General features: G+C 46.3%; 1 protein-coding gene across 2 annotated transcripts; it reads left to right on the top strand.

The window, feature by feature from the left end:
* Positions 1–11,018: 11,018 nt before the first annotated feature.
* LOC147889234 (cysteine protease ATG4A-like) lies at positions 11,019–19,873 on the top strand. 2 transcript variants are annotated; one of them, XR_015542909.1, is made up of 9 exons: positions 11,019–11,512; positions 11,593–11,678; positions 11,815–11,865; positions 12,107–12,489; positions 12,721–12,859; positions 18,694–18,749; positions 18,927–18,997; positions 19,115–19,671; positions 19,763–19,873. XR_015542909.1 is itself a non-coding variant. In XM_087391642.1 (8 exons), exons 1-8 carry the CDS (start codon positions 11,050–11,052, stop codon positions 19,318–19,320), a joined length of 1,455 nt encoding a protein of 484 aa, XP_087247768.1. In that variant the 5' UTR covers positions 11,019–11,049; the 3' UTR covers positions 19,321–19,755. The 2 variants fall into 2 exon arrangements, 1 of the variants encoding a protein (XP_087247768.1); XM_087391642.1 differs by lacking the exon at positions 19,763–19,873 and having other exon boundaries at positions 19,115–19,755.
* The last annotated feature ends 4,481 nt before the right edge of the window (positions 19,874–24,354 follow it).

Here is a 24,354-nt window from a genome sequence, read left to right as displayed (position 1 = left end):
TCACGTGGAGGTACTGGTAAAAAGGGATGAAGCATGTGAGTAATGGATTACCATAGAGGGCGATAATGTATCCCTAAACCATATTTCATGGTGGCCAAAGGAAAAGGTATGATGGTACCATCATCATGAATCCCATCTGTCATAGAGCAGATCTCTTTGAAACTAATAAAGTAGAAATGTCTAGGTTCCTATAAAGCCAACGGAGGATCAAAGGCCTTTCGCCAATGTATACCTTCAGCCCTTAAAGAATTGCCCTTTAAAGAGTCATGGCTATGCCATTCCAAGTATGAAAAGAGATGCTTCCAATCAAATAGAATTTAGGAGACTAAAGGACAACCTTTGATCTTGGCATCAATACTACCAAGCAAAAAATCCCACTGACTGGGATGCCCAAATGCATAAAGGCATAATAAACCCACATTTTGCAAGTGATATTATCATAATGTTGTGGATTAACCTGATACCAATGATCTAGGCAAGCCCAATAAGAAGATTGTGCATTATGTTGGAAGGTATAGCTTGGCAACATAGACTGTAATTCCTTCCAAAGGTCAACAAGACCAAGATGAAGCAATAATTGAGACCAATTATGCCTTTCAAAAGCCAACATATGAGTATAAGCATAAGTATTATCTCCCCGCTGTGGAATATTATTGAAATCTCCACAAATGAAGGCATGATGTCTCTAGGGATAATGTTGCATAGCATCCCAAATGAAACCTCTATTGCGAGAGGATTGAGGTGCATAAACCGAAACAAATTCAAATCTATATCCCTAGATAAGACATTGTATGATAATCCATCTACCTTGGTTTTCATTTCCCTCAACAACTAGTTGAAGATCACGTTTCACCAAAAGAACTACACCTGAGAAAGAGTTCTCCTCCACATAAAGATATCAGACCCAGCAAAATGACCTTGGTGTCCTGCATATATATGTTGATTGTGTTCTTGTAAAGCCACATATCTGGCTACAATTGGCTGAGATACACCCAGATGCATTTCCATTTCCTTACATCACATAAACCTTGTACATTAAGTGTCAAACATTTAATTTTTGACAACATAAACCTTACATCACATAAACCTTGTACATAAAGTGTCAAACATTTGATTTGTGACAACATATTTATAGTTTATGTACAACTAAATAGCAAAAATAGATCATGTTTTCATATCCACCTTAGGATTTGGGCCTCAACCTTGAGGAGACACAACATTTTGTGGCGAAGACAGCAAACCAAGAATTTCTTATTTTGGCAAAAGAGTATGGCTTGTTGTTATAGTAGCCCATGTGATGCCAACTCCCTAATTCTCTTCAAAAGTATGAGCATTGGCAGATGTACCATTCCATGTGTGAGGAGGTAGTGGTATCCTAGCTGATACAATTTTCCTTGAAGTTTGCCAAGCTTCATTTGAATTTGTTTCCTTAACTTTAATTGAGAAGTGGAAGGCATCGAGGTGTGAGCATTCCCATTCAAAACAATCTAAGTTTTCCCCTTATATTGGGCTGCAATTATTGCCTTCATTTTTCACCACTAAAGATTCATTGGCATCCTTATTTTGCATCTGATTAGGCATAGCATCTGAAGGCATTTTATGCAAAACCAAGGGACATTGTGAACCCCACCTTTTTTTCCTTCATAACATGCTCCTACAAACACCATTTGAGCTTATAATAAGAACTCCCCATAGCCATGTTATTTACTATAATAGAGTAAGATTCAGGTGTGGGGTTATCTATATCCCACAAAATGACACACCAGGATACTACTAACTTCAAAATGTTATGTAGAGAAAACGTGGAGATTGCAATGCAGCTACAAAAGACCACGACCAAATGTGTGTCATGGGGTGTGAAGGATCAAGCTCCACCCTTTGAATTTTTGCAAATTTCAGCAAAATTTCATGCTTACTATGTGAATGACGGATAATTTTCACATGATATCCATTGTGAATGTTTTATATTGCTCCAAAAACATATTTCACATACATATTACTATGCCACTATTTGCTACACGGAGATTGTATTTGGTTGGCAATATGATTTTGGTCAATATGTGGATTGCAGTCTGTTGGAGGTACATTTCTTTTAGTTTGGCCCTTTTTATGGTGTTATAGATTTGGTCAACTGTAGCTAATGATATTGATGTGATTGAAGTAACGCAATGAGTCTACGTTAGAAAGATCAATTGTCATTAAAGGGTTATTAGATGCTCGATGTGAAGCTAGAGGGTTCAATATAGAATATAGTGTTTAATGAAATTCTGCCTCTGTGAACTCGTAAGCTCCTGCGAGCTTCCCCCTCCCCCTTCGTACCTCTACCTCCCCCTCCCTCGCCATCCCCGCTCACCTCCGTCTCACCCCCCCTCACACCTCCGCTCACCCTCGCCACGCTCACCCCCCCCGCTCCGTCTCTCCCCCTTGCCCCTCCGCTCCACCCCTCCCCGCTTCCGCTCCACTCACACCCCCTCACCCCGCCTCACCCTCCCCGCCTCGCTCCGCCCCCCCTCGCCACGCACACCCCCCCCGCTCCGTCTCTCCCCCTTGCCCCTCCGCTCCACCCCTCCCCGCTTCCGCTCCACTCACACCCCCCCTGCCTCCCGCTCCGCCCACCCACCCCTCGCCCCCCGCCCTCGCCCCCTTTCGCCTCTCCGCCCCCCCCCTCCATTTCACCCCCGTCTCCCCTTCCCGCTCTCCGCCCCCCGCCTCCCCCGCCCCTTCGCTCCCTTTTTTTTTTTTTTCCACCCTTCCCCTCGCCCCCCGTCCGCCTCTCGCCCCACTCCGCCTCTCCCCCGCCCCCGCTTCCGTTCCCGTCTCCTCTCCACCGCCCCCGATCCCCGCCCCCACTCCTCCACCCCGCGCCATCTCCGCTTCCTGCCCCCCCATCCAGCTTCCTCCGCCCCCCGCCCTCCATCCTTCCCGCCACACCCAGGCTCCACCCTCCCGCATCTACCCCCCTCCCTTTTTTGGGTGGCAGCCTTTTCCTCATCGGAAGCCTCGCAGTTTGTCTTGGCGGTATGGCGGCCCCTTGCCCGGAACCGGAGGCCCAGACGGACCCTCCCTCTCCAGATGTCTACCGCGTCATCCTGATAGAGCAACAATCATCTCGGGTTCAGGAGGTTGCCAATGACTTTGCCCTTACCTCTGTTTATGGCAGAGTCATTGGACATTCCCCCTCCAGATCAGCCATAAGGGACTGGCTCCAGTCCCTGATGGCTGAGTCATTGGACATTCCCCCTCCAGATCAGCCATCAGGGACTGGCTCCAGTCCACCCTCATGCTAGAGGACGGCCATATTGAGGAGGTGGCCCTTATGGGAAGGGGCATCTTCTGGCTCAAACTCTCCAATGCGAAAGCGGCGAGCAACCTGATTGCTGGCTCCCCCACGACTGTGGATGGAAAGATTGTCATGATAGTCCCGTGGTACCGCGGATTTAGCGCAGCGGATTTCGATGCTCGGTTCCGTATACCTCGTCATCCAGTGACGCTAGTTTTTCCAGGTCTTGTTGCTGAGCTACGGCCGATTGTCAAGGACCTGGGCTCCCACTTTGGCTGGGTTATGCACGATACTTTCGCCGATGCGGTGACTACGGCAGGAGCCCCCCGAGTCCGTGTGGCTGTGGCGGATCCTGCGACTCTCCCGATAGTGATCGAGATCGTGACAGATGCCGGCAGCATCACCCAGAGCATGGTAGTCACCGGACAGCCAGGGCAGTGTTTGAGGTGTCACGGCTTCGGGCACCTGGCGGCTGTTTGTCCACGCTTCGCCAGCTCTTCTCGACCCCCCCCGCCCCCCCCCTCTCCGCCCCCTCCCCCCCCCTCCGGGCAGCCACGCCAGGAGGAGCAGAAGTAGCCGGACCAGAGTTAGCTAGCGGCTGGACTGAGGTTAGAAGGAAAAGGGGAAAGAACAAGAAGATTTCTGATAAAGGCAAAGAGGCTGAGGTTACCCAACCTGCAGCTACACCTTAGAGACCTGACAGGCAGCCGCCCCAGGGACCTGGGAGAGCATCTTCTTCGACGGTAGCCCGCCCTCCACAGACTCAGGTCCCCCTCTCCTCCTCTTCCCAACCTCCTCCCACTCAGCCCCAGGCCATCCCCCATCTGCACCCCACTTCTCCCGACCCGCAGCTTCAGCCCCCTCCTCGTCCTCCTCAGTCTTCTCCCCCTCCTTCTCAGCCCTAGTTCCAGATGCATCCCCATCCCTCCCCCCCCCGCCTCTTTCAGCTCTCCCGCAGAGCTAGTTGCACCGACGGTTCCTCAGCCGAGGGCAGCCCCCGATCCCCCTCCTCCTCCTCCTCCACTAGTCGCCCCTGAGGAGTCTGTGTCGCCTATTCCCCAGCCTCCTCCCCCTCCCCCTCTGCTGGCAGGACACCCTGAGTCTACACCTTCACCGGAGCAGGCTTCTCTGTCCGCTAGCCCCTCAGTAGCAGACTCCGACGGGCCTCAGCTTCAGGAGAGAGAGCTCCCTCGTGACTTTTACAGATCTGGCCCCTGGGACTACTTGGATGTGGCCGACCTCGGGACTTTCCCTGCTTGCCTCGACATCAGTATCTTCCTGCTCCGCAAAGGGGCGGATGGGAAGATAGCCGCCTTGGCCCCCAGGGATGGCCCTAGCTTTGCTTTCACGTTCCTTAGCGACGGCACCGAGACCTGGACAGACGACTCGGTATGGGAGGCTCTCAGGGAGCAGACACATGCTCAGGTTTGCTCCTGGATAGGCCCGTCCGGTGGGCAGCTTCTCGAGACTCAGTGGTCCGAGGGTGACGTGCGCCTGCGGTGGCGTTGCGCCGCCAAACGCTTCAGACTGATTGTGATCCTCAGGCCCCCCCTGTCTTGGCCCCTCCCCCAAGATGTCAGAGCCTGGACCCCTCAGAAACTCCGCGCTTTCTACGGCATGACCACCTCAGAGATCTCGAGCTGGCTCGAGAAAGCTTTCGTTCATGGTACCAAAGGCCTCTCGCCTTTGCTGAAGGTGTTGAAGGACGGGCAGGATGACCCCGCCTCCCCCTCCAAACCTTCCCATAAGCGTCAGCGTCTCCACTCCGAGATGTCAGCTTCTTCTTCGACTTCGACCGCGAGCAGACAGATGTTCGCAGCCTCCCAGCCCTCACCATGAGCCTACACCTCGTTTCCTGGAATGTGAACGGGTTTCACTCTTCTGGAACCCGTGGTCCTAGGAAGCTCATTTTGAGACAGGAACTTCAGCCAGCAGTGATAGGTCGTTTGGATGTACTTCTGCTCCAGGAGCACAAGCTTTCTGCGGCTCACTCCCGCAGATGCGGGAAGATTCTCCCTGGACGTTCTCACACTTATTGGGAGCCCTCGATCGGCGCACTGGGGAGGAGTGGTGGTGTTTGTACCTCCGTGGGCGAGCAGCTAGCCCAGGGAGTTTTCGGTCATGGCACGCTGATACCAGGCCGTGCCCTTTGGGTAGGCCTGGATCTGGAGGGATCCAGAGTTGGAGTCCTCAACATTTATGCTCCCACAGATCTCCGTTGTAGAGCCACCTTCTGGAGGACACTTACAGGGATTCTCCCAGACATGGATTCCTGGATTGTTGGAGGTGACTTCAACAATCTGGAGACCTTGGAGGACCAGCAGGGCAGAGGACCGGAGTTTACAGGTATGTCTCAGGTAGAGCAGTCAGCTTGGGACTCTTTTATCTTTGCGACAGGAGGAAGGGACAGTTGGCGAGACCCGTCCTTCCGACGCTGGCACGGGAGCTTGGACTTTTCGTGGGGCTTCCGCAGGGAAGGAGGCAGACTCCTGGAGAGGCTAGATAGATTTTATGTTAGTGATTGGGCCATCGGCAGAGGCGGTCAGGCGGGTATAGTTCCAGGGACGACACTGTCCGACCATGCGCCTGTGTTCTTATCATTAGATTCGGCAGCTCAGTCCCTTCCCCCCCGCTCATGCCGGATTCCTGACTCCATTTTCTCGAGGGAGGATGTGCGCAGCAGTATTTGCAGTCTTTGGGACAGAGACTGGGGCGAGTGCGTGGATCTGGTTGGCTCGGTGGCGCAGGCTTTGCAGGAGTCCAGCCAGATCTGCCAGCTCGCAGCCCTACAGGTTCGACAGGATTGGTGGGGCAGAGAGAGAGCTCTTTGGAGGGACCTCGCCTCCATTCAGCGACTCCAGCAGGCTTCCCCGGGCTCGGAGGAGCTTCAGATCCAAGCCCTTCGAGCCAGAGCCCTTCTGGAGGAGACACTCCAGCGTCGCTCAGAGTTTTCCTATCACGCCTCTCTCTCCTTCTGGGCCCGGAAGGGTGACCGGATGTGCAGGGAGTTCTTCAGGACGCATGGCCAGAGAGCTGCAGGTGATCAGCTTCGGAGTCTCAGGACAGCGGATGGTCACATCGTTACGGATCCGGGGGAGGTCTTGGGGTTGGCCACTGACTTCTACAGGACCCTCTTCCAGCAGGAGCCGCTTGCCCCTCGTACTCGACGTGACCGTGAGGAGGTGTGGAGGCACATTCCATCCCTGGTCCAGCCTAGCATGCAGGCGACGTTGTTGGCACCGTTCACCATGGACGAGATGTTGGAGGCCTTGATGGCCATCGACGGACAGAAATGCCCAGGTGAGGATGGGCTATCCCGGGCATTCTTCACCTCCTTCTGGGACCAGATCCATCAGCCCCTCCTTGCAGCTCTGCAGAGGATTTTCAACAGCGGTCAAATGCCAGAGAGCCTTTCCTCGGGACTGATTTGCCTCATCCCGAAGGGAGGAGATAGACAGGAGATCCGTCAGTGGCGCCCGATCACTCTCCTTACCACTGCCTACAAAATCCTCGCCAAGATGATCAGCGCCAGAGTTCGGCCTCTACTCCCAGACCTCATCCATGACACTCAGACAGGCTTTGTCCAGGATCGCAGTATCCTGGATAATGTCTTCACCTTTTCAGAGGCGGCGGAGTGGGCTCAGCACAGCGGATCACACCTTGCCATTCTACTTCTCGACTTTGAGAAGGCCTACGATCGAGTGGACTGGTCCTTTTTGGAGGGGACTCTGGAGCGGCTAGGTTTCCCAGCAGGTTGGATTCAGGGTATCTCAGCTTTGTACAGGACAGCTTCTAGCAGGGTCATCATTGGAGGCAGGATGGGTGAGCGCTTTAGCTTGGAGAGATCAGTGCGTCAGGGCTGCCCCCTTGCTCCTTACCTGTTTCTCTTCTTCGCCGAGGCTATGACTTACTACCTTCGGGCGAGGTCTACAGGGAACAGGGGTGTTCGCCTTCCACTCCGGGAGGACACGGAGCTTTTGGACTCGGAGTACGCAGATGATACAGCCCTGTATGTCCAGGACGATGAGAGGATGCTAGAGAGGGTGCGGATGGCCCTGGAGGTCTTCTGCTCGGCCGCTGGTGCGAAAATCAATTGGAACAAATCAGTTGGTTTTCTCACAGACCCCGAGGCGTGTTCTCAGTGGGGGAGGTTTTTGGGTTTTAGATGGATTCCACGGGGACAGACAGCTAGATATCTTGGTTTTCAGGTTGGCCTAGACATCACGCCAGCTCAGCAGTTTCTCCCGGTGCTAGACTCCATCCGACGGAAGCTGGCTTTCTGGAGCACTGCTAAGCTTTCCCTTGTAGGTCGTGCCCTGGTAGTTAACCAGGTCCTCCTAGCCACGGCTTGGTATGTGGCTTCCTGCTGGTGTTTCTCGAGATCCAGCGTGGCACAGCTCAGGAGGCTGGTTCGGAACTTCCTTTGGTCCGGGGAGGATGGTCTCAGAGATACCAGAGCCAGGGTTGCTTGGCAGACAGTCATTCTTCCGCAGGCTGAGGGTGGCCTGGGGGTCATCGATCCAGAGCTTCAGAGTCAGGCCTTGTTAGGCAAGCTTGTCATCCGCGGTTTGACCCCGGGGGGGCAGACGTGGAAGATGTTATTTCAGCAGGGAGTCGGTTCTTGTGTCCCGCGTCGAGGTGGAGAGTGGCTACTGTCCCTCAGGTGGATCTTCACTTCCGCCCCGCTCACTCAGCCCCGTTCCCCACTCGTTCGTAGCCTCCTCATGGTTTGGAGGCGGCTCCGCCTCAGTCTCATTCAGTCCCCTCCTAGCTGTCAGGAGGAGATCGATCGCCAGTCGCTTATCTGGAACGGTCAGGTCAGAGATGCCGAGGGCCTTCAGTTGGGGGAGAGATCACATATCAGGTGGGATGGCTGGATGAGGGGGCCAGCCCGGTCCCTTCAAGTTTGGAGGGATACGTACAGACATCTGGAGACGGCTGATCTTGTAGACGCAGCTGGAGGTGCACGTGGAGCCTAGGCGAGACGCACGGAGATCGACAGCGCGATCCCAGCTGATTGGTTGGTTCCACCTGAGCCTCAGGTCCTCATGCCTGGTGACGCCCGCTGGCTGGGACAGTTCACCCCCCGTGGCATCCCACTAGTGATTGCAGGACGTATGGATGACTCCTCTATCTCCTTCTTCGCGGTTTTTGGGGATGGACGACTCAGGAGAGAGGATGCGCTCATCGACCCCCTACTCCCATGGCAGAGGGTTCGGGTCGTAGGCCTTTTGGGGAAGGTCTGGCGTACCGATCCTAGCATCGAGCAGGACCAGATGCAGCTTTGGCGTCTCTGGCTCTGGGAGGGGCGGGCCTTGTCAGAGCTTGATTGGGACCCAGGAGAGTGGTGGTGGCCAGAGATTGTGACAGGACAGGGGCCGACTTCCTTCTTCGCCTACAGCACGACTCTGGGCAGGCGAGTTCTTGGGAGGATGCAGAGCCGCCCCCCCACCCAGCGGCCCAGCTGGTATGCACAGGGTATTTCCAGGTTCTTTTTGCAGGCATTCTGGAAGGCCTTGTGGGAGAGCTGGCGGCCGCGGAAGATCTCATACTTCCTATGGCTTCTTGCCCACAAAGGTCTTCCAGTGGGGAGCTGGTTGCGGCAGATAGGCCAGGACGGATGCTGCCAGATTTGCCATGAGGATGAGGAGTCACCAAAACACTGCCTGTGGAGCTGCACTCGCGCCCAGGAAGTGTGGAGGTGGACTTTCGGGATTCTTACTCGCGCAGCACCAGAGCTAGGATTGATCACTTGGGGCGCGTTCTGTTGGTGCAGCACCGCACCTGGTCTTCATCACTTATTCGAGGCATGCCAACAGGACCCCACTTTCCTTATCACATAGGGGACGTGGGGGCCGCTCGAGGGTATCCCGCAGCACCTAGCAGAGGCTGATACAGGAGTTCAGGAGAGACAGCCAGTCTGGGAGATTATTAGCAGCATTGCAGGGTGGCACATCTGAACCTCGCGCTGCGCGCAGATCCTCGGTGGCACCTCCTTATCGACTGCCCAGATCATGACGGAGATTTGGAGCGAGATTATTCATACCCTCAGAGGCCAGTGGGACCAGATTCAGGGAGATTCCCGGGCCGGTCAGGAGAAGCGGAGACGCTTCCTCCGGGCTTGGGACACACAGGGCCTCTTCTTCGAGCAGACTTCGCAGGGCCTTCGGTGGCACTACTCACCACCCCGATGGCTGTTCATTCACACTCGTCTTATCCCTCCGTGAGAGTATGATTTATTCTGTTACCTTTTAGGGTTGTGTCCGATTTGTGAACGCAGCCCGTCAGCTACAAGCTGACCTTTTGTATCTTGTTCTCGAAGTAATATAATTAGCACTGTTTTTTCGGCAAAAAAAAAAAAGCTAGAGGGTTCAAGGTTGATTTCAAATGAGGGATGGTTTTTGGACATTGCTTCTTGTTTCGATTTGAGCTTATCCAAGAGCTCCTTCTTTGTGACATGTGGCAGGCTCTTCTCCTCTAAGCTGCCACGTGTCCTCTCCTTTTTTTTTTGGGCATCTGCAGTTAATAGGTTAGAGATGATTGAAAATTAGAGGCATGGAAGATATTTAAGACATTGTATGCCTTGCATGATATTGGATATAGACTGGCTACGATGCAAGGTCTATGATGTGAAGTAGTTAGCTAGTCACAAACATGGAGGACTTCCATTGCATGGATCTACTAGGATGATATTTTCAGGTATAAAGGTTATACAATCAATCATTGAATGAAAGGTTGTGCTTGAGGGGCATGCATGTTGCATCCTTAAAGTGTAAGATAATGGATTGTTGAGGTGGGACCCATGGTAATTGTGAGGAAGAAGTGCAAGGAGAGTGATGGTATAGGGTGTTGGTTTGTCAATTGAGATGAAGGGATCTCTAGTGCACACACTTACTAAGAAGATACTCTCGAGAGACGGACATCAAGTGATTGGGCAATATGGTGTGTGGGGCTTTCCTAAAAGGGTAGAGTTGATTGGAGTGCTCAAGGCTGATGCATATAGTTACGAGGAACAATTGCAAGGATATGTAATATACAACATTTAATGTCTATGGGACTCTAGTAATCAAAGTATATGGTAGGGTATTGAACACACAAGAACACTTAGGGTGGAGAGAGAGAGAGAGAGTAAAATAAGCAATCCATGAATTAATAAGAAAAAAGATGAACATGTGTAAAATCACATCAAGTGACTTTTAATCCTTGCTAAAGAAGTGATGCACTAAAAAAAAAAACCTATAATATAATGAATGCCCTCAAACACACTCATGTAGATGCATGCATGCATGTGTGTGTGTGTGTGTTACATGCATGGGATCTAGATTATCCTACCTTCTTGTCATAGAATGAGATCTTTTGATGTTTGTAGCTAGTTGTCCCTTTCTTTGGGACTATTCTTTACAATATAATGACGAATGGACTTTGCTAAAAAAGGAGTCTATGTGTGTGCACGAGCTCGCGATGCACACGTGTGCGCACACATGCACATGCATGCACTCGCATCATAACAAAAGTAGGATGAAATAATAAATAATAGCGAGGGCACATAAGCAAGGGCTAAGGCAAGGGGGGGGGGGGGGGGGAGGAGCAAGGGCTAAGGCAGAGGGGAAGGCAAACTCTGTGAGTTAGCTTTTTGTTGTGAGCTTTATGGGGAGAGGTGATAAAAGAAGAAAAAAAGGCCATAAGGGAAGGAAAGGAGGGCTAATTAAGGAGATGCTCTCTTTTCTTGTCTATTTGTTGTGAAGAAGAAGAGGACTCTTCTTCTTCTCATGAAGAGACTCCCAAGCTCCCCATCTCCATCTCCATCTCCATCGCCATCGCCATCGCCGTCGCCCCCTCCCCCCCGTGATTCCACCCCGATCATCCCTCCCTCCCACCTCCCCCCCCTCCCTTCCCCCCCTTCCTCCTTCTGGTCCTCCCTCGTCGCTTGTAGCTTCCTCGCCCCCCCCTCCCTTGACCCCCTCCCCCCCAATTCTCGCCCCAACACCGGCCGCTTCCGCTGGAATGCTGCTGTGAAGCGTGCCGTCTCCAGTGGCCCCATGCGCCGCTTGCAGGAACGCCTCTTGGGCCGGTGGGCTTCCCCCTCCGCGGCGTCTAAAGGCGCCATCTGGTTCTTGGGTGTGTGCTACTCAATTTGCGAGGATGGGTCGTCGGACGATCCCGCAAGCAGTGAAAGTTACAGCGGTTTCCTCTCGGATTTTTGCTCTCGGATCTGGATTACCTACAGAAAAGGTTGGAATTCAACCAAATTTTTACATTGAGGGTCTCACTCTTTGTATCTATTTTCTTAACGAATGTTCATCAAAATCCAGGATTTGAAGCGATTGGTCCTGCGAACCTGACAACCGATGTTGGTTGGGGATGCATGCTTCGAAGTGGGCAGATGCTTCTTGCCCAGGTAACACGCAACAATTACATGATCTGACCCGTTTGGGGCAAATTTTCCCCCCTCTTTTTTGGATCTTTCTTCCAAAGAACCCTCTTTTTTGGATCTAGTGGCAGCTATTCGTAACATTTTCTATGTCTTCTGGCAGGCACTAGTCTGCCATCATTTAGGGAGGCACTGGCGGCGGAATTCGTCGGAGGTAGGTCAATTTTTGGGTCTTGGAATTCGAGTATCTGCATGCTCTTAAATTCAACAAGGGCGTTTGTGCGTCTCGTGTTCTTAGTCTGATAGATGGTCATCTTCAGACGGTCCTTGCCCCCCTCTTATATTTTAGAAAAGGAAGATTACAAAATTTGAAACTTTCCATAGGGGAGGGAGTGATGAGGTGGTTTTACTCTTGCAGGGTAGCTTATGAGAGTGGTCCCATGTTGGTGATGCAGTCAAATACTCGGGAGTATCTGAAAATCCTGCAATGCTTTGGAGATTCGTCATCCACAGATTGTTATTTATCAATTCACAACATACTCACTGCGGGAGGTCCTTATGGCTTGGTGGCTGGGTCTTGGTTGGGACCCTATGCTCTGTGTCGCTCATTAGAGGCACTGGCCCATTCTGTTAGAGAGCACGGCAAGAATGAAAAGCTCGAGCCTGTTTTGCCCATGGAAATTTATGTGGTCTCAGGAGATGCTGATGGTGAACGAGGGGGAGCTCCATGTATTTGCATAGATGATGTTGCAAATATATGTTCTGATGGCGCAGGGGAATGGGCTCCGGTATTGTTGCTTGTACCACTGGTTCTTGGTCTGGAGAAAGTAAATCCAAGGTGGGTTGAAAGTTATTAAATTTATAGGAATTAAACAAAATTAGAGCAATTTCCGTTTCAATGGAGCAAATTTTACTTGGATTATATATATATATAGAGAGAGAGAGAGAGAACCAGTTCATGTACAACGGTACACATCATGCCAGAAATAAAGCATGATTATGTTTTCCTGCCACCTTGGGGCCGTTGGTTTTGTGTACTGATGACTGAATTTCGCTTCATCTGCTGCAGATATCTGCCGTCACTATGGGCAACCTTTGCCTTTCCACAAAGCCTAGGGATAGCAGGAGGGAAACCAGGAGCATCGACATATCTTGTTGGTGTCCAAGATGACCAAGCGCTGTATCTCGATCCTCATGAAGTACAGCAGGTTTGTGAATACCGCGTTCTATTTGCAGACTTGATATTATCAGGTCAACTGTGTTGTGCATGAGTCTCTATGAAAGAAAAGAATCCAATTTGCAATAGTGTATTTATGTATTTGTTTAAGGCTAAAGTAAGTGAACATGTCTAGTCGCAAATGTGCATATTCATAAAATATTTTAGTATTAGTAAGTAGTACTCAATAACCGTTGATGTGTCAAATGATCCTGTTTGAGCTGGTGATCAAAAGGCTATGGTCTTGCTAGGGTTGACAGTTTTTGGGCAATTCATATCCTTGGGAGGAAGCGTACGTTTGCTTAATGAAAAAAGTACTTGCCTATAGTTCTTTTTGAGACACACATGCATGTATGTCTCTTGGTACACACATATACATACGTATGCATGGTATGTATGTATCCGTGGACCAAATGTTCGTGCGTTGTTGGAGCAGCTTGTTAATCTTTAACTGCTGGAGCTCCACCAAACTCATCTTCTCTTCTCCATGCCACAAAGCATACCAACTTTTCCCAAGTTGCAAGGCCTTTCCTGGCAAGCTTCCAGGCTTCTCTGATCCTAACTCTGGGCCTAGTTTATCCTGCCAAACAAAATAAACCCGAATGGAGTCTCTATGCATGTTGAACCATTCAATTCAATGTCTTGCCTTTTATATTTTCGAAGCTTCTCTGTGTACCAAAAAGATTGGAACTTTATTCCAACCCTTCTCTAGAGAGATGATGATGGAGCAGCTTGCTTCAGTTCTGATCATGGTGAACTGAGGCTCGTTGGGGAGAGACTAAATGAAAACGTTTATAGACTTCACAAGCAGTTGTAGCTTGAATGAAGAGATTTTGGACTACGTTTTGATTAGCCTTCTCCTTTAGTGCTAGCCTTCGTCATGGCTGAGTCTGCCCTTCATCTCCGGAGTGCCGACAGAAACTTAGTACGAAGACTTTGTATAAATGGATGCTCAAGTATGTGTGGGTGTGTGGATTTGTATGTGTGAGAGCATATTTTTATACTATGGTCTACACCCATTGTTGGGCGTTGATGACGTCAGTGGGGATGTCATAGTAGCTAGTCCTTGCTATGCATGATGGAGTTCATGGTTTTCAACCTTGTGAGTGACTATCATGAGATTAAAACTGCATTATGTTGTGTTTTTAGAGGATGAGTTTGGGAATGTTCCTAGATTCATCTAGGTATGTGCTTCTGCCGTATAAGCGGACATGCAAATTTCACCTTGTGAAGTTTTCGTCCAAGTTGCGGCCTGCTGGTATTGTGATATTTCTTTCTATCTTAAATGGTGCATTGCCCTATCAGCTAGATTTGGATTTAGATGCTCGTTGGGAAGAGACTAAAATGAAAACGTTTATAGACTTCACAAGCAGTTGTAGCTTGAATGAAGAGATTTTGGACTACCTTTTGATTAGCCTTCTCCTTTAGTGCTAGCCTTCGTCATGGCTAAGTCTGCCCTTCACCTTTGGAGTGCCGACAGAAACTCAGTACGAAGACTTTGTATAAATGGATGCTCAAGTATGTGTGGGTGTGTGGATTTGTATGTGTGAGCATATTTTTATACTATGGTCTATACCCACTGTTGGGCGCTGATGACGTCAGTGGGGATGTCATAGTAGCTAGTCCTTGCTATGCATGATGGAGTTTATGGTTTTCAAGCTTGTGAGTGACTATCATGAGATTGAAACTGCACTATGTTGTGTTTTTAGAGGATGAGTTTGGGAATGTTTCTGGATTCATCTAGGTATATGCTTCTGCCGTATTAGCGGACATGCAAATTTCACCTTGTGAAGTTTTCGTGCAAGTTGCGGCCTATTGGTATTGTGATAATTCTTTCTATCTTAAATGGTGCATTGCCCTATCAGCTAGATTTAGATTTAGATGCTCGTTGGGGAGAGACTAAAATGAAAATGTTTATAGACTTCACAAGCAGTTGTAGCTTGAATGAAGAGATTTTGGACGACCTTTTGATTAGCCTTCTCCTTTAGTGCTAGCCTTCGTCATGGCTGTGTTTGCCCTTCACCTCCGGAGTGCTGACAGAAACTCAGTACGAAGACTTTGTATAAATGGATGCTCAAGTATGTGTGGGTGTGTGGATTTGTATGTGTGAGAGCATACTTTTATACTATGGTCTACACCCACTGTTGGGCGCTGATGACGTCAGTGGGGATGTCATAGTAGCTAGTCCTTGCTATGCATGATGGAGTTTAGGGTTTTCAACCTTGTGAGTGACTATCATGAGATTGAAACTGCACTATGTTGTGTTTTTAGAGGATGAGTTTGGGAACGTTCCTGGATTCATCAAGGTATATGAACTGAGGCTCTGGTTATGTATTTGCAGCTCAAGTCAGTGGCCACTTCAGGATACCCAGTCCTCGTTCTTTGGAAAACACGAGGTTTCCCACTTAACTAAGGGGATCTTGGATTTGTCTTTTGTCCTGCTCCATAAAGGTCTACAGAGTTATTAATCACACTGCCAGCAAGCCAATAAATAAAGCACTGAATTGAGAATGATGTGATTTAGGACCAGTTTTCAGGAACTGCTCGAAGCTTGTGCCAAAACTGAACATCGACTTCATCTTTTAGCCATGGGGACATGGAACCCCAGTGGCATGAAAGATTTCACGCCCTGCCTTGAGTCTGAATCAAGCTTTTGATACTCATTTTTCTATGGTTTACATGGGACCGAGGCAGCACACAGAATTTGAAGCACTCCCATGTTTCTTGAAGTGCGACTTCATCTTCTTAGGTGTTAGATTTGTCATTGGCAAACAGTCGACAGATCATTGAAGATAGTTGACGCCATGAATGCAGCACACAGAATTTGAAGCACTCCCATGTTTCTTGAAGTGCGACTTCATCTTCTTAGGTGTGAGATTTGTCATTGGCAAACAGTCGACAGATCATTGAAGATAGTTGACGCCATGAATCAAAGTCTATCCTCAAGGAGCACCCCAAGGCATCCGCAGCTATAGTCTACAGCTGTGGATATAAAGCAATGGACAGACCACTCAATCTGGTCATAGTCTTTGTCAAAGTCCAGGATTGAGCCTGGACTCTGAACTTGTTGAGCACCCAATTCTATCTTTTATCCATGCCGACATTGAACCTTATAGGTGTTTTGTGAGACCCTGCAAACCTTGACACATTTTTTATTAAATTCATTCTTATCAGTGGCAACAATTGGAGTTGAGCAATTGGAGGCTGCTGAAATGCTCCTACAAGATCTTTGTGAGGGCTCTCGCATTGAGAATTGAAGACTCCATGCAATGATGGATTTGGGAGGGCAGAAGGGATTTGTCAAAGATCGATGTGATTGGGATATGGTGACTTGGGGCGTGTTTCTTTTTTTTCTTAAAAGGGGGGAGAGGGGGGGGGGGGGGGGGGGGATGCATGTCAACTTGAGTTTTTTTTTTGGGGGGGGGGGATGTCTGATTTGAGGGTGTTGTCTATGGGCAGTGGGGGCTGCTGGGCGACCTGAAGAAACGGATGGGCAGCCGACCTGTCCTGTCTCTGCCTATATATAGGCATTCAATGCTGTCCTTGCAGTCCCACGTCTACAGCCTGCCTGGTAGTTCTTTGCTGCTGCTATGTGGCAGCCCTTGGCCTGCTCTAGGTAGTCCTAGATGGCCACAATAGCGGGGATTTTCTCTCAACAAGCAACTCAAAAACTTGGCATCAAGTCTCCATTGAAAGGCCCCCTTGAATTGGAAGCACATTGTCAGTCCATAACATAGAAACACAAATGCATGCTCAATCAATAAGTTGAGACCTCAAAATTGAAGAAGGATGGCATCTATTTCTCATTTCTTATGTGAGGGGTGCTGAAGCAAGTTCAGGAATTGGGCATAGGGAGGGAGAGGAAGAGGGAGCAGGACAAGACAATATATTAGGGACTATAGTCCATAGAATGCAATGATCAATCACCATCAACAATCCCCTAGATTCTACCATAGTCGACTATTGATGTACATACATCATACAGGGAAATAAATAATACACAAAGAGATCCAACGAGAAAACTGAAAGCTCAAAGTTGAACCAGAAGAGGTAGTAACCAGCCTTGAGATGGGATGAGAATGGAGGAGGCAGCAAGTGCATACATGTAAGTGTGGATTTCTAGGGGTGTGTTTTAATTACAGATACACATTTGAAGGGAGTGGGACACACCCCTTTAAAAAAATGTTAATAAATGCACCCCTTCCCCACAAATAACAAACCCACCAAACCAAAAGCAGGAAATATGCAGACTGGCAGGACGTTGCAGAATGCTGATTGGCCCAAAGGAGAGAGAGCATCAGGTGGTCAACAAGTCCAACAGAAATCCTTGGACTCATTTGCGCACCCAGATGGCTCAACGTCATCGCTCCCCAGAGTTTCAAATCTTGTGCGAACTGGATGGCTGTCTGTCTGCACCCACATTCAGTCCGCACCCACACCCGAATGCACACATTTGGGCTGAGGGGAAGCAGGCCTAAGAGAACTAGTGCGATGGATCTCATGTGTTATGGGGCAGGTAGCAGGCAAAATGGTCACTTTTCTCTTTTTGTTACTTGGTTCGGATTTCAAAGCTTAGTAAGCACTGGATTCACCCAAGGGATTCCGGAATCTTTTGAAACCCAGATGGCAGCTAGGCTTGGGTACTGATGAGAACATAAGCGTAGCTTTGCTTACTAAGTTATTTTTATTGTTATTCCTTTCTCTTTTTCTTTTTATTTATTTATATTTATTTACTCATAAAGTCACTTAACCACTCCCTTCTTTCATTTGTTCTTTTGCTTGTTATATAAAATTGTTTATTTATAAGATTCAATATATTCTAGTGTCATGAAGGTATATACTATGCTCTTTATGGTGGCAGTACGGAGGATTTTCTGGAGGAGTCCATCACAGTCAGCAATGGTGGTTCAATTTTACAATGCATTTGGTATTGCCCAACATCCAGTTAATACCAGAGCAATAGCACACGGGACGGTCTGGCCCCCTGGTTCCTTGGTCGACCTGCCCTTTCCATGGCCTATATAAGGCCCTTCAGCCTTGCATACCGGCTGCCAGATCCCATAATCAAGCCCTATGCTATCCCTCTTGAGGGTCCCTCTGTGTGACATCTCCTCAATGTGGGGCTTACATGACGACCTACAGATTCCAACGACATATATTTCCCATCTTTGGGAGTGTCCAACCCAGGCAGGAACACAGGAGTTATAGAAAGTTTGAGGAACTCATGCTTTAATTTCTGTTCCCTTTGTGTGTGTGCATATGTATGCGTTAATTTCTGTTCCCTTTGTGTGTGCGCATATGTATGCATGCACACACTTGTGCTCCCCCATTGCCTCTTTCACCACTGCCTACCTCAATAGGACAACAGTAGCACATGTAACCTGGATGCAATCCTACCACGTGTATGCCATGTGAACCTGATCCCAGGACAAGAGGGACAGTTTGGACAGACTTTGAAACTTTTTATGCCAGTTGCCGTTGTTGCAAAACACTCTGGAAGTAATAGGAGTCTCTATATATAATATACTCACTTTGCTGTGAAGTGCAACATCAACTATCAGATTTAGGAGAGAAGGGTAACTTTACTTCTTTGTTTTGTTTATTGGGTTCGAGTCGAGGCTATCTCCCATTCTGTTCCCCTCAACAAGTAACATTAACTAGTAGATTCACAGAGACGCCTTTTCTGTTGTAGATAGTTTTTGAATGAACCATCAATTGGTCTTGGCCTCGTTTGATTTTTTGCACGCTTGTATCTTCTGGGTCATTTTGTTAATCTCTGCTTTGGAAAAAGGTGGCAAATGTCTTATTTTCTGTTTGCTCCTACAGGCTTTCATTATGTCGCCAGATGATGTGGAGGTCGATACGAGCTCTTACCATTGCAGGTTGAGTAAATCTTTGTTTCCTTTTGGTATTGCATAAAAGAGGCAGTCACATAGAAAAGGTCATGAGTAATAACTGCAATAGCATTACATGAATTAGTGTTGTGAGAGTGAACAACTACTACTACGGGGAAATAACTGGAAGTGGGCGCTAATGGTATTTTGTCTTGCTGTATGCAGTGCTGTGAAACAAATGCCATTAAATGCTATTGATCCATCTCTGGCTCTTGGCTTTTACTGCCGTAATAGAGGTTTGAAGGAAATTTTTGTTTCTTTTGGGGGGCTCCCATCTGCACACAATTTTCACTTTTCAAAGTCTGGTGGCTTCTTTATTCTAATCATATTAAATCCTTTTATTTTGCATGCAGATGACTTTGATAATCTTTGCAAGCGTGCATCTGAGTTGGAAAGGGAGTCAAATGGTGCCCCTATGTTCACTGTGGTTGAGAGCAACAATAAAGGTGGCCAGAAGGAAAGTTCTCTTGCGATGCAGGATGAAGAATTGGATGACGAAGAATCTACCACCTTGGATGACGAAATTGCTCCATCAGAGGAAGGCTGGCAGATTCTGTGATTTACAGCTACATACACCCTCTCTGGGGCCTGAATCAAAAGTTCCTGTACATGCCGTCCTGCTAATCAAAGGCGTGTAATGCTAATTGAACCATTCTCCATAGGGGAGTGGAAGGTGTTGGGATGTTTTTATTGCATGTGTGTTAATTTTGGCTCCCCTTTGAGGTTTCTTGTAAATCATCCATGTTATTCTGTACATGAGATGACTTTCTCTGTACTCTTTTCTCTAGGATATCACCGAAGTTTGAGGTGGTATCAAAAGAAAAACCATCAAATTTCTGATAGTTATTACTATCACATTGATTAGCTGCAGCTTGCTGCAAACAGACCCTTCATGTGGTCTGCCCATCAGGTAATACTAAGATGTGCCTTTTTGTGTTAGCCACTTATATATATGGGATGCAATATGAAAGCTAACCCACATCTTGTTTATTTGAACATAGAGATTGATGCATTTTTCCATGTGTACCATATGTCATCGGGAAATACAGAACCCTTACAAAGGCCGCTTTTTGTACAAAAGGCACTGTTCTGTAGGCAGCAACTCGAGTTACAGTCAATAGCTGTTAGCAGCTGATAATTGCAGACACTAGCTGTTCTAAAACCCAGACAGGCTCACACAAGGCTATGCCAAGCAGGCTGCAAAACACCCCATGGCCATTTTGTCTGTGTGTGTGTGTGTGTGACAGAGAGAGAGGGGAAGGGGTGGTCTCTGACAGAGTCAGTATGGCTTATTGGGATTGACATGCAGATTTAATTCACCACGAAGTTAATTTGTCACTGCAGCTCTGTCCATCTATTCATTGGCTTGGTACAAATGTTTTTATAGCATTGATATTTAAGTCATGCATGGAGATTTAGCATGTTGTCAAAGATACAGCAGCAAAATAAGTCATTTAATGGCAATTAAATGAGCGATTATGCACCCATTTAATGGCCATTAATTTTATGTCATCTTTTTCAAGTACAGAAGTTTAATCCACCCCTTTAATGGACACTAAGCTTATGCTCGTGCATAGGCTGTCTTTTTCAAGTAGTGGTTAACTTTCTTTAACGTATGTCTCATGTTAAAGCCACCCAGTTTGTTTTGGCCTACAATGGCCAATTAGCCTATGCTTGTGCATAGTTAAATGTTTTTCATGCATAGGTTAATCTTTGTAACCTATGGTTAAGCAGTACAGCTCATGGGTACATTCTGTACATCTGTTCCTAGATCTGTGCAGATTTGCTCCCCGATCTGTACAGAGGGAGGAAAACTGATAGCATTGGAGAGACTCCAATGTATGAGGGAGTGACCAGAACCTGAACAATAAACCTTGCCCTCGAAGATGAGAGAGATACCAAGGAGATGAAACAAATCTCCAAGCAATTATAATTGTAGTTTCCTTCCTTCAATCTCCTACTTCACACGGGTGAGGTGCAGCATTATGTTGTGTAAAGGGGACCAAATGATGTAGCAAAAGATTATGATGGCCAACTACCTTTAATTAATGTTTCCGTATCACCTCCCTTGCCTCTTGACTTGTGACTCTCTCTCTCTCTCTCTCTCTCTCTCTCCTTGAGACAAGGATTTCACATGTTCCTCTAATCAACAAACAAAATACACAAAAAGGAAGGATATTTTGATCCATATGCTTGCACATTTCTTATTCTAGCCAAGTTAGACACAAGGTTGCCAAGGTTGGTCCATGGTAGACATTTGGGTGGCCTATGCTTTATTACCTAGAATCCTTTTGGACCATCAGACTTTCAAAGCCTCTTATATGAATGCGTTCATTACATGCAATTGATAAATAAATATTTTTGTAATCGTAATCATATTTTGAGCCATAATCTTTCACATTTAGGCATGCGTTTAGGTCAAAGGAGAGCCCAATCACCATTGCAATGGGACATTTAATAATGGACCTAGTGATTAGAAAAGGGGAGTAATTGATTTTGATTACAAATTGAATAGGGGCACATATTACCACATTTTATGATATGCACTGATAACTTCCAAGTGAACATTTATGATGCCATTATGAGCATCTAAGAGAACCAAATATCAACCATGTTTGGCCTCTTAACACACATGCAAAGTCAAAGGTATACAACCTATATGGCTCTAGTATTATATGGCGCTTAGAAAAAGGAGGAGATTAATTAAATGGAATTTTATTAAAAGTTGAGTAGGGGCACATATTAGCACATATTATATGCGCTAATAACTTGCAATAAAACATCTATGATGCTATTATGAGCATCTAAGAAAAATAAAAAATCAATCACGTTTGGCTTCTTAACACACATGCAAAGTCAAAGGTATGAAAACTATATGTCATCTAGTATCATATGCTTTAGTGTTGTAATGTTGTTGGAAGTAAAATTACAAGATTAATTTGCAACAATGGAACAAGCAAAGAAACACTTTGCCACATTTATAAATGGAGTTAGATGATGCATTCGCTATTTTGCAACATTATAGGGGAAATACTAACTAGTATAGGGCCCATACTTATATACAATTATGAACTTGGGCATTCAATTATATGTGATACGAGACTTTTGTATTTGACCTTGAGTATATATTGAAGCATGGTGTAAGGGATGGAGAATCTAAGGAGTCCAAGATCATAAAGTCTAGGGCATCAATCACAAATGTGCATATTGATAAAGGTACATCTTCACCATCAAATTCTTTTAACAAAAGGCTATTTTGGCATGAATCCTCCTTGTTTCAAGGCATCCTAAAATTGTATCTTCAAAGCAAGTTATTATGAGTTTCAACATAACTTTGTACAGACATAGAGCTATGGTTTCTTAAAATACTGTGTTTGTCCACAAGTGTATATGGACTAAGGAACAAAGACCACTGTAAAAGTTCCAATATATTCATTCTACATGGCCATTGTTCTTCACTTACGGCACTTAATACTTGTATTTACATATGATAACTCCACACTTTCAATTCAAAGAAACACTTTTCTTAAATGAAGACACTAATCAGACTCTAATCGTAAATCACTAGTTTTCGCTCGCATTTGAAAAAGCATAACTAAGATGCTTGCTACAAACATGCTTACTAGATGGCCCAATATATGCATTTAGAACCATTATTTTTACATGAGTGAGACAAGATTTCAAGAAGTACTAAATAGACATTTTTTATCAACCATTAGATGGAAAGGGAACGAGTTCTAGTTATGACACACTTGAGTCAGATAAAAGTGAATACGGAACAAAGATCATTGTTAAAGTTTTAACATCTTCACTTGTCTTCATTGTACATGGTCCTTGTTCTTCACTTACAATACTTAATGTCTTCATTGTACATGGTCCTCGTTCTTCACTTACAATACTTAATACCTTGTCTTTACATACTATAATTGCACTTTTCTGATCTAGAGAATCACATTTCTTAAATGACTCAATTAGACTTCGATGGTCCTCTAGTTTTTACAAAGAATTTAAATGTCCATCACTATTAAATTTTGAGCCACCAATTGAGATCACACATGCCAGGTGGACATCATCCACATCCCCAGTTCGAGTTTAACTTGTTATCACATTCTTGCATCATGTAGTCATCTTGAGCGCGAGAACTCTTATTGTTTGCAAACCCTTCCACCTTAGTCTCCTCCCCTACAGGCCTTGTACATAGTTCTATTGGGCTTACTCCTTGCTAATTTTGGTTCTCATGTCATCATAGTCGTCTGTACTTAATTCGAGCTCCAAATCCCACCAGCAAAGTCCTCCACTAGTCTTCAAATCATGACATGCAATTCATCCACTACTCTCTCCCTTACCTGCCTTACACAAGATACTCTCTCCCTCACCTATCCTATGCAACCGATGAAACAAGTGAATGTGAGGGAGGAATACAATGTCTATCAAGATAATAAATTTTATATAAATGAAAGTATGACAAGATGCTCACCATCTTTGGAGGTAGTTTGTATATTGGTTTCTTTAGAGCATACATGGAAGAATTTTATGCTAGCTTAAAGGAACAAGGCATTTCTTTATAATGGATAGTTGAGAATTATGAAGTATTAGATTATTCAATAGTAGCAAAGCAATTACATGGCTATGAGATCATTCAAAGGTGATCACCAAGACTGTGCTAAACAACTTCAAGATGGCACATGACAGGAATCAAGATTATTTCTCAATCCATGAGATCCTTACAGCAATAATGTTCCAATAAGAAGAGGAGGAAAGCCAATGAAACAAAATCAATAGCCAAATATGAGAAAGACTCAAAGGGGGGCATTAAAGTCAAGGTAGAGCAAGCATAGACAAGATAGAGAAAGGATAGCTAACTTGGTATTGCTACAAGAGCAAGCCAAGGCCACTGAGGGCCAAAAAAGGAAAGCTAAAAAGTTTGTTGACAAGGAGAGGTAGAGAAGACAAGAAGTAGAGAACTACATCTAGCACCAAAATCAATAATTGAAGTGCACTGAAATAAATGTCGAGATTGAGCTCAAGTCCATAGCATAACATCTTGTTGTATGCCCACGCCATTTCATGTTTGTTTAATAGGAAACAACATGTAAACATGCATTACATTAATTTTAGATTGGTGTAGTCTCCAAATTCATTTTTATAAGTATTTTTGGAAAGTGCACTCTCCAAATTCATTTTTATACGTACTTTTGGAGTACTTTAGAATTTTTTTAAAAAATCCACTCTTTAAAAACAACTTAAAATAAAAAAGTAACATAATTTTGTAAGTTTTTGGAAGCAAAAAAAAAGGAAATTGTAAAATTTAATGTAACAACTTATAGAAACTTTCATATCCTCTTGGAATAGCATGACATGACATGAAAAGTGAATAGCATGATATTACATCAAAAGCACTACTAGTACCTCGCAGTATTTTGTAATAGTGTTAACAAACACCTCCTATCCTCCTTAAACATCATGAGCAAATGCTCCACATTTATATACACATCTAATGTAGTTGAAAAAATAAAATAATGAGTCAAATCATTTTCTTTTTCTTACAAGGTGGATGCCTTCACTTTTCTTCTCTAAGCTTATCCTTTCGCAA

The sequence above is a fragment of the Dipteris shenzhenensis genome, chromosome 20, assembly GCF_047967505.1.
Source record: "Dipteris shenzhenensis isolate YYH24624 ecotype China chromosome 20, Dip_SZ_1.0, whole genome shotgun sequence".
Lineage (NCBI taxonomy): Eukaryota > Viridiplantae > Streptophyta > Polypodiopsida > Gleicheniales > Dipteridaceae > Dipteris > Dipteris shenzhenensis.
This window is presented reverse-complemented; position numbering and strand designations above follow the sequence as displayed.

Bases quoted from the DNA above. Each gene is read 5' to 3' on its own strand.
- LOC147889234 (XM_087391642.1), top strand. From the start codon at position 11,050: ATGAAGAGACTCCCAAGCTCCCCATCTCCATCTCCATCTCCATCGCCA. The intron at 12,860-18,693 runs GTTTGTGAATAC...TTGCTCCTACAG, and splicing joins ATCCTCATGAAGTACAGCAG to GCTTTCATTATGTCGCCAGA. The intron at 18,998-19,114 runs GTTTGAAGGAAA...TTTTGCATGCAG, and splicing joins CTTTTACTGCCGTAATAGAG to ATGACTTTGATAATCTTTGC.